We start from the raw sequence: 10,120 nt of genomic DNA, 5'->3' as shown, positions 1-10,120 counted from the left end.
ACGAGCCCCTGGTTTCCAATCCCCTCCCTTTGGTTAGGCAGAGAGTGTTTGAAATAAAGTTTATGAAGTTTCTGTCGATATTTACATATGATACACGGTAAATAACAGAGCCAGGCCCCCCACCCCACCGTTTCCCCACCCTTATTGCTTCCCTCCCCCCTATTCCCCCAGACTCATTAAAAATCGCTGCGTAAGACAGGTTATAACTGCTGCGGTTCTCCCTCCCCCCTCCCCCTAAGATGCAAACTAAAAGCCCCTCGTCCCTCCCCTGCCCCCTCCCCCCCCACCCTGGGGCCGTTCTGGGTTCCGTGTGTTAACACTGTGCTACCCCGCCCCTCCTCCCCTAATAAAGGGAGTGGGATGGGCGGTTTTCTGGGCGACTTCCCCTCAACCCCCCCAACTCTCTCCAAGGGGGGGCGGATGGGCCCTTGAAAGAGGCCAGAGTTGGGGGTCGGACATGGGAAGAGGGACATGGATGAGAGGGAGTACCAGAAAATGGAAGACAGAGGTTTTTGGGGGGTGTTATAACCCCCGCTACTGCTCCTCCCTCCCCGACGGGACCTCGAGGCGGGGAGAGGGCGGGCACAGGTGTGGAGATAGCATGAGGGGACCTCCCTCCACCCTGGGGTCCCCATCTTGTTGGTGTGAGAGGCTGGATGCACCTAGGGAGTTCGGATGAGCAGGTGGAGGGAAGAAAAGAGAGAAATGGGTAGTGGGTGGCGGAGGGGAAGGAAGAAGAAGGAAGAAGAGGAGAAAGAATTCATTAGAAGAAAGAAGGAAGGTCACCTTCTGGAGGAGAAGAGAAAGCGAGAGAATGGAGTCTCCCGGAGGCAAAGGAAAAGGAAATGTCAAGGTCAGTGACAGACATATACCTGCAGCCCCTGACCCAAACAGCGGAAGTGGGCAGAGCAGGCTTATCCCCCTACCAGGGACCTGAAGGGCACATGGTATTGTGCTAGGAGAAAAATGGAGGGGCAGTTCCAGGGCATTCAAATGGTTGCCACACCCACTCTTCAGCCCAGTACCCCTACGGGGGAGAGTCCCGGCGGGGTTCAGGGGAGCTAGGTGCAAGATACCATCAGAAGATAGTAAACCGGGTTGGAGCTAACGGGTGGGGAGGGACCTAAGGGAAAGAGGGGGCGGGGGCGAGCCCAAGGTGATGGTGTTGGGAAGGAATCGTTGGGAAGTGTAATGAACCAATGAGGAGAGGTTGGAAAGAGGGTGGAGCCATTGAAGTGAAGATGATGGGTAGGGGCCTGTAGATGGCACAGCATCCCTCAGCCAAGAGTCCCTTTAAGGGACCGGGGCTGCATGGGAGAGGCACAGGGGAGGGAAGGGAGAAAGAGGAGGAGGGGGGGAGAGAGAGTGGGAGCCCCCCCCCGGCCTCAGCATGGTGAAGTGGAGATGTGGAGGTGATCCGGGTACTTGATGGCGGGAGGGTAATTTTGCGTCATCTGGATGGAGACGTCGCTAGAGATGTCGGAAGGGCTGCGGCCTCGACGCCACGCCTCTGGCTGCAGGAACTGGCCGGAGTAGTCGGAGCAGTCGCTGAGTCGCGGGCGGTAGAAGGCGGGATGCGGGCGATACATCTCTTCCTCCGCGTAGCGCTTGGTGAATAAGTACACGGACATGACTCCAGCTCCCTGTGGCAAGGCACGGTCAGAATCCCAGAGGCAGCCAGCCCCCTGCCGCCGCCTCTCCCAGAGCCCAAGAGCCCGCTGCATATCACTCGACCTCAGCAAAACTCAAAAGGCCTCAGCTCTCATTTCCTCTAGGATCACCCCCGCCCCGGAATTGGAAAACCCAGGTCACTTCCTCTCCAGGATCCAGGGGTTAGACCCACAGTCTAACCCACCTCCCTCCTAATACAGGCACATCCCCAGGCTCCTCTTCCTCCTGGACCCAGGAATCAGACTGCCAAACAGGCTTAATCAAAGTAGAGAGACCGGTCCCCTAGACTATTCTTAACCAGGACCAAGGGCTCCCCCAGCCCCTCTAAAACCTCACGGGTCCAACCTACCGGCTTTCCCTCAGTTTCTTCCCTTCTGAGACCCCCCAAGAGCTAGGACTCATAGACTCTTGTCCACCTTCGTCATAACCCATAGCCTTCCTTTCCTCCTGGGCACAGGAGTCAGATCGTCCTCTGTTCATAGAGTCTTGTCTCTGGCCTCCTCCTCTTCCAGAACCCAGGACTCCCACTTCTAGGACCTCAGAAGGTCCAAACCTCAGGTTTTTTCTCTCCACAAACCCAGAAAGCCCTCTCTTCAGACCCCCCTCCCATCGAACTCTAGACTCCCAGGAGCTGGAATACCCTGATACCCCATTTACCCACCCCACCCACCCCACCCCTGCCGCGCGTCCTCTGGGCCCAACACATCACCTCTTTGAGAAGGAAAGAGGAAGCCGCGAAGGCAAACGACCACCCGTAGCGATAGTGAAAGTACTGCTCGGAGCTGCTGGGCCTGTTCATGACCTCGTCATTGATGCTGGAGATGTACAGAACCAAGCCCACCACCAAGGAAAGGCCTGAGGGGAGAAAGGTGCCGGGAACATGAGGAGGGAGCACTCCCAACCGCTGCTCACTGCTTCCCTTTCCCCTCTGCCCCATATCTAGGATAAACCTTACCCAGCTCTCCCGGGTACCCTGTGCAATGCCCTCAGCCCCTCAGTGGGGGATCCTAGCCAGCTGCACTATATCTGAGCCACCCCACCCCACCCCTCCCCCCAGTCTCTCAGTGGAGGATTCTAGGCAAGCACTCCACGGCTGAGTCACAAGTGTAGCCCCTTACTGGTGGAATCTAGGCAGGAATTCTTTCACTGAGCAATGACCTCTGGCCCTCCCTGGTGGATCCTAGGAAGGTACTCTGCGTCTGAGCCATGTCCCCCCCGGCTCTCACATGGTGGGCTCGATGAAAATTCTACCGCTGAGTCATGGCTCCACACTGGTGGAATGTAGTAAGTTCTATGACCAGGCCACGCCCTCTGGCCTTCCCGCTGGTGGATCCTAGGTAGGTACTCCACAGCTGAGTAGTCTGTGTTCAGTCCAGGCACGAGCTCTATCGCAGCCCTCTTTTTACTTTGAGACAGGGGTCTCAGTAACTTGCCCAGACTGGCCTTGAACTTTTGATCCTCCTGTTGTAGACTCCCAAGTAGCTGTGTCTCCCAGGTCGGGCTTCACGTCTGTGTTTTGAAGGACCTCCTGTTTGAGGCCCTTGGTTGGGTGCAGAGAACCCAGAGATGAATCTACCAGTTGCTCTCACCCCACCCCATACCCGCAACCTCAATGCAACTGCCGAAAGAGATAGAGGACCGGACAGTGACCCCCTATTATATGCACGGTGCCACGCACTACACACAAAGTTTATCTCACTGAGCACCACGGGGTCCAGAGGAGGCACAGAGCCATCTGGGGCAAGAAGAACAAGGGGATTAAAGAAATATATCTTTGTCAAAGAGGATGAGACCCACAGAAGGTTAAGAGCAAAAATAAGGTGGAGAGCAAGACCATGTGTCAACCTCTGGTCTGTGCATGCGCGCGCGCACACACACACACACACACACACACACACACACACACACACACACACACAAGAGTATGTGTTCTTAGGCGGGCCGGAGAGATGGTTCAATGGTTACGAGCACAGGCTACTGCTCTTCCAGAGGACCTGGGTTCAAACACTCCGCCCCACAATGGCGGATCATAATGGTCTATAACTCCAGTTCAAGGTATCTGGTCAAATCAGCCAAGGGATAAAAGTCCCAATAATACATGAATTTCTTTATGTGAGTTGTACCTCATGTTTAAAGTCTATGAATTTCATACCCTATGAGATGGCTCAATGGGTAAAAGTTCTTGCTGACCTGAGTTTGATCCCCAAGGTATACATGGTAGAAAGAACTGATTCCCACCGGGCATGGTGGCGCGCACTCGGGAGGCAGAGGCAGGCGGATCGCTGTGAGTTCGAGGCCAGCCTGGTCTACAAAGTGAGTCCAGGACAGCCAGGGCTACACAGAGAGACCCTGTCTCGAAAAACCAAAAGAGAAAAAAAAAAAGAAAAGAAAAGAGTACTCATTGCAGAAGATCCACGATGGCTCACAGCTAACTGTAACTCTAGTTCCAAGGTATCTAATGTCCTCTTCTGACCTCCATGGACACTGCCCACACATGGCGCATGACATACATGCAGCAAAACAAACAAAAAGTACAAGTGAATTCATCCTTTACCCCAATCCTGACAATATCTCTCCAAAGACACGAATACCACATATACACAAGCAAATTCTTTCCCTCCTTTCTTTTTTCTTGGATATATATATATATATGTGTGTGTGTGTGTGTGTGTATTATATATATAAAATGATTGATTATATATTGATTATATATCAATATTGATTATATATTATATATATAATGATTGAAAAATATGGGAAAGTGTTGAGTTGGGCAGTGGTGGTGCACGCCGTTAGTCCCAGCTCTCGGGAGGCAACAGAGACAGGCGGATCTCTGACTATGAGGCCAGCCTGATCTACAGAGCAAGTTCAAGGACAGCCAGGACTACACAGAGAAACCCTGTCTCAAAAACAAGAAGGAAAGGAAGAAAGGAGCAAGTTGGGTATAGTTCACGGTATAGTTCACAGTAGAGTGCCTGCCTAGCACACACGAAACCCTGAGTACGGTCGCCAACACTGTGTGTAGCCAGGTGTAGCGGTGCACACCTGTAATCCCAGCACTGGGAAAGTAGAGGCAGAAGGACCAGAAGCTCAAGGTTGGCCCAGGCTATATGAGAGTTTGTCTCCAAAATCCATCAATCGTTCAGCAAATAAATGTAAAGGAAGCTGGGTGCTGTGGTAGCACACACCTTTAATGCCAGCACTTGGGAGGCAGAGGCAGGCGGATCTCTGTGAGTTCGAGGCCAGCCGGATATACAAAAGGGAGTCCAGGACAGCCAAGGCTAACACAGAGAGACCCTGTCTCAAACAAACAAACAAAAATAAAATGTAAAATGAATGAAAACACAAAATGTGCATGAGAATATATAGACAGTAGTTTCTGTTTGCTTGTTGTTTTGAGACAGAGTCTCTCTATTTAGGCCTGGCCATCCTGGAAATCACTATGTAGACCAGGCTGGCCTCGAACTCATATTGATCTTCCTGCATCTGACTCTCAAGCACTGGAATTGAAAGTGTGGACCACCACACCTGCCTTAGAATGTACTTTCAAGCATGAAAGAAGGAATCATTTTTAATGGTACTTACCACTGTGTGTTAGTGGATGGTGTGCAAGGAGGGAGGTGTTATGCCTAACACAGCAAACATACAGCACTTAAAGGACAGCTAGTGGAGGCCATCCTTTCCCTCCTCTTTTACGTGCTTTCTGGGGATCAAACTCAGATCCGACTTCAGAATAGATGGGAAGGCTGGAGAGACGGCTTAATGGTTAAGAGCACTGGCTGCTCTTCCAGAGGACCTAGGTTCAATTCTCTGCCCCACAATGGCAGCTCACAACTGTCTAGAACTCCGATCCTGGGGATCTGACGCCCTCTTCTGGCTGCTGTGGGCACCAGGCACACACGTGATGCACAAATACACATACAGTCAAAACACCCATACACATAAAAAAACAATTAAAAAAAAATAGAGTAGGGCGGGCTCACGAGATGGCTCAGTGGCTAATAGCACTTAGCGCTCTTGCAGAGGGTCTATATCTGAAAGGTCATGGCTAGGCTGGTCCACCGTGAGTTCAAAGCCAACCTGAGCAACCTAGTGAGACCATGTCAAAAAGATGAACAAGAGAAGAAAGAAAGAAAGAAAGAAAGAAAGAAAGAAAGAAAGGGGGCTGAGTGTGTGGATCAGTGGTGTAAAATGCGTACGTACAATCCCCCAGTAAGGAGCAGGGGATGTGGAAGCAACGGAGCAGTTGTCTAGCACGCATGGCGCCCTAAATTCTATCCTCAGCGTTGAAATGGGGAAGGAGAAAAAAAAAAAGAATACATGTACATCTGCTTGTTTTTGCAAAAATAAGCATAAGGAGAAAAACTGACTAACAAGTGAGGCTGATTGCATCAGGGAGTAGGTAGAGCAAGGAGACGGGGGAAAGCACACAATCCCGCATGATTTTCATCTCTGAAATTATGTTAATATTTTATACATTCAAAGAATAAAATCAAAGCCAGGTGTGGTGGCAGAAAGCTTGCTGAAGGCGGAGGGAGAGTTGGAGACCAGCCTAAGCTACACAGCCAAACTCTGTCTCAAAACAAAAGCAAAAGACAACAAATAAATACAAATAAAAGATTGGAGAACAATCCCAGTTACTTTTCATTCTCTTGGTTTCCTCCCTCCCTCCCTCCTCCACTGTCCTTCCCTCCCTCCCTCCTCCACTGTCCTTCCCTCCCTCCCTCCCTCCCTCCCTCCTCCACTGTCCTTCCCTCCCTCCCTCCCTCCCTCCCTCCCTCCTCCACTGTCCTTCCCTCCCTCCCTCCCTCCCTCCCTCCCTCCCTCCCTCCCTCCTCCACTGTCCTTCCCTCCCTCCTCCACTGTCCTTCCCTCCCTCCCTCCCTCCCTCCCTCCTCCACTGTCCTTCCCTCCCTCCCTCCCTCCCTCCTCCACTGTCCTTCCCTCCCTCCCTCCCTCCCTCCCTCCTCCACCATCCCTCCACCCCTCCCTCTTTTTTCTTTTTAAAGGTAGGATCTCTCTTGCTGTGTCTCACAGACTGACTTCAAACTGGTGATTCTCTGTTGCCCCGTCTCAAAAGAAACAAACAAGCAAAACAAAACAAAAGAACCCAAAACAAAACAGCGCTCGAGGGGCCTGAGAGATGGCTCGGCAGTTAAGAGCACTGTCTGCTCTTCCAGAGGACCTGGGTTTAGTTCTCAGTTCACAATCATCTGTAACTCCAGTCCCAGGGAACCCAACACCCTCTTCTGGCCTCCATGGGCACTGCATACTGTACATATGCATGCATGCTGACGACAAACACTGGCACACAGAAAATTAAAAATATGTTTTGGTTTTTTTGTTTCTGTTTCTTTGGTGTGTGTGTGTGTGTGTGTTTTGGTTTTGTTGCTGGTTTTTTGCGGGGAGGACGGTTGGTTTTTTAAGACAGGGTTTCTCTGTGTAGCCTTGGCTGTCCTGAACTCACTTTGTAGAACAGGCTGGCTTCGAACTCACAACGATCCACCTGCATCTGCCTTCCAAGTGCTGGGATTAAAGGCGTGCGCCCCCACGCCCGGCTGACAGCTTGCTTTTTAAAGGACATCAGAGGTACTGGGAATGTGGCTCAGTAGGTGGAGTATCTGCATAGTGTGCACAAAATAGTGACTTCAGTCCACAGCATTGTAGGTGGGGTGGTGCACACCTGTAATCCCAGCATTTGGAAAGGTGGAGGCGGTAGGATCACAAGTTCAAGGCTAGCCTCGCCTACATAGAAAGTTCAAGGGAGCTGGGCATGGTGGCACACACCTTTAACCTCAGCATTTAGGCAGAGGCAGGCAGATCTCTATGAGTTCCAAGCCAGCCTGGTCCACAGAGCGAGTTTGAGGACAACCAGGACTACACAGAGAAACCCTCTCTTGAAAAAAAAAATAGGAAGAAAGGAAGGAAGGAAGGAAGGAAGGAAGGAAGAGAGAAACTGACAATCCACTGATGTGGTATATTTTATATATATGGTAACAGTGGAATACATATATATTTCAATATGACTTGAGTTGGAGATGTGGCTCAGTTGGTAGACAACTTGTCTAGTAAGTGTGTGGCCATGAGTTTGAACCCAAGTTTGTGTGGGGGGGGGGGGAGGGGGTGTATCTAAATATATACTGACTGTTTGTTTGATATAGGATCTCCTTATGTAAACCCAGATTCTACACAGATTTGTTTTTCTTATTTGAAACAGGCTCTCACCTCGCCCAGCCTGGGTACAACTTGCTGTGTAGCTAAATACAACCTTAAATTCCCTGATCTCCTGCCCCCACCTCCTGAGTGCTGGGGTTACAAGTGTGCACCACCATGCCTGGCTTATGCATTGCCGGGGAGGGAAACCAGGGCTCATCCATGTTAGAGAAGCGTTCTACAAACTGAGCCACATGGTCGACCACAGATATGTTTTCTGATCTGCACATTGGTTTTTGGGTTTTGTTTTGGTTAGGTTTTTTTTGTTTTTTGTTTTTTTGTCAGCATGTCTGTCTGTCTGTACGAGGACCCCAGATCCCTGGAACTGGAGTTACAGACAGTTGTGACCTGCCACATAGGTGATGGAATTTGAACCCAGGCCCTCTGGAAGAACAGCCAGTGCTCTTAACTACTGAGCCATGTCTCTAACCTAGGTATGTATTTTTGTTTTTTTAATTGGGCAAATGAAATGGCTCATTGGGTCAAAGTGCCACACAGGCCTATTGGCCTGAGCCCAATCCTCAGACACAAGATGCAGATATAGACCTGACTTCTGAAAGTTGTTCTCTGACTTCCACACTCATTGGCACAAGCATACCTGCGTTTGTGCAAACACACATACAGTAATGTGGAGGCTTGGATAGGCATGGCCCCTATCCAAGTGTTTGGATGCTCGGCCATAGAGGGTAGCGCTACCTGGAGGTCTGGCCTTGTTGGAGGAGGTGTTGGCAGGCTTTGAGCTGTCTGGTGAAGCTACAGCCAGTGACAGTCTCCTCCTGGCTGCCTTTGGTTCAAGATGTAGAACTGGGCTCCTCCAGCACCATGTCTGCCTGCCCGCTGCCATGCTTCCCACCATGATGATTATGGACTAAACCTTTGAAACTGTAATCCAGCCCCCAATTAAATGTTTTTCTTTAAATGCTTTCTTGGTCATGGTGTCTCTTCACAGCAATGAAATGGTTATTGTTTTTTGTTTGTTTGTTTTTCGAGACAGGATTTCTATGGTAGCCTTGGCTGTCCTGGACTCACTTTGTAGACCAGGCTGGCCTCGAACTCACAGCGATCCGCCTGCCTCTGCCTCCCGAGTGCTGGGATTAAAGGCGTGCGCCACCACACCCGGCACAGCAATGAAATGTTAAATCATCATCATCATCATCATCAAATGATGACAGTGAGTAAATAAAATTAATAAATGAATAGGAGAAAAAGTTTGTTTCAGTAATATACCCATCTACACACGTACATGTAGTTACAGGATAACACAAGCTTGACAATGCCAGTCGTAACAGCAGTTACGTCACAGAATCACCAACAGGGGCTGGAGAGATTGTTCAGAGGATTAGAGCAAGAACACTCGCTGCTCTTTCAGAGGACCCTGGTTCGATTCCTAGCACCCACATGGCAGTTCGAAACATTTGTTAACTACAAGTCTAAGGGGATCCAACATTTCTGGCTCCTGAGGTCACCTGCACTCATGTGCATATAACCACACACAAAGATAAACATAATTTAAAATTAAATATATTTTAGCTGGGCAGTGGTAGCACACGTCTTTAATCTTAGTACTCGGGAGGCAGAGACAGGTGGATCTCTGAGTTCAAGGCCAGCCTGGAACTACAGAATGAGTTCCAGGACAGCCAAGGTTACACATAGAAATCATATATATATATATATATATATATATATATATATATATATATATATATATGAGCATATATATGTAATATATATTACATAAAATTACCAACAGATATTAAATCAAAGGATAACAGAATCCCCTCATTGAATATCTAGCAATTACCCAGGGAGGTAGTTCAACAGGTAGAGCGACTGCCCAGCATATGCAAAGCTTTTGCCTTTGCCCCCAGCACCGTATTAACTAGGCAGGAGGCGGGAGGCGGGAGGCGGGAGGCGGGAGGCAGGAGGATCAGATCAAGGTCATCCTCAACTACAGGGTGAGTTTGAACCCAGCCTGTGCTACATTAGACCCTATCTCAAACAAGAAAAGAAAAGAACACATCCTTTACTGTGGTTTCTTGGCCCAGCAGGTACCACTTTGAGCAAGCTAGGATCACTGATACCCAGCAGACTCCATATACGGGGTGTCAAAGGGTGAATAAGCCATTACTTCCTTCCTATAGCGTTCACACTGAAAACGTGTGACCTGAATCCACTGGGTAGAGCATGGAGGGGCTGCCCTCTGCAAAAAAAAAAAAAAATGTCAACATGAAAGAGT

At 49.8% G+C, this 10,120-nt stretch overlaps 1 protein-coding gene across 2 annotated transcripts in view; it reads right to left on the bottom strand.

Annotated features, from left to right (window-relative positions):
* Nucleotides 1–375: 375 nt before the first annotated feature.
* CACNG7 (calcium voltage-gated channel auxiliary subunit gamma 7) overlaps nucleotides 376–10,120 on the bottom strand; it is a 36,585-nt gene continuing 26,840 nt past the window's right edge. For both annotated transcript variants that reach the window (XM_084769968.1, XM_084769969.1), the window contains exons 5-6: nucleotides 2,381–2,526; nucleotides 376–1,643 (exon numbers count right to left, since the gene is read on the bottom strand). In XM_084769968.1, the coding sequence (XP_084626094.1) occupies nucleotides 1,386–1,643; nucleotides 2,381–2,526 (404 nt within the window). In that variant the 3' untranslated portion in view covers nucleotides 376–1,385. The remainder of the gene's footprint in view (nucleotides 1,644–2,380; nucleotides 2,527–10,120) is intronic.

Source organism: Acomys minous (genome assembly GCF_964271855.1).
Source record: "Acomys minous genome assembly, chromosome: 20".
Taxonomy (NCBI): Eukaryota; Metazoa; Chordata; class Mammalia; order Rodentia; family Muridae; genus Acomys; species Acomys minous.
Note: the sequence above shows the minus strand (reverse complement) of the source record. Positions and strands in the feature narration are given on the sequence as shown.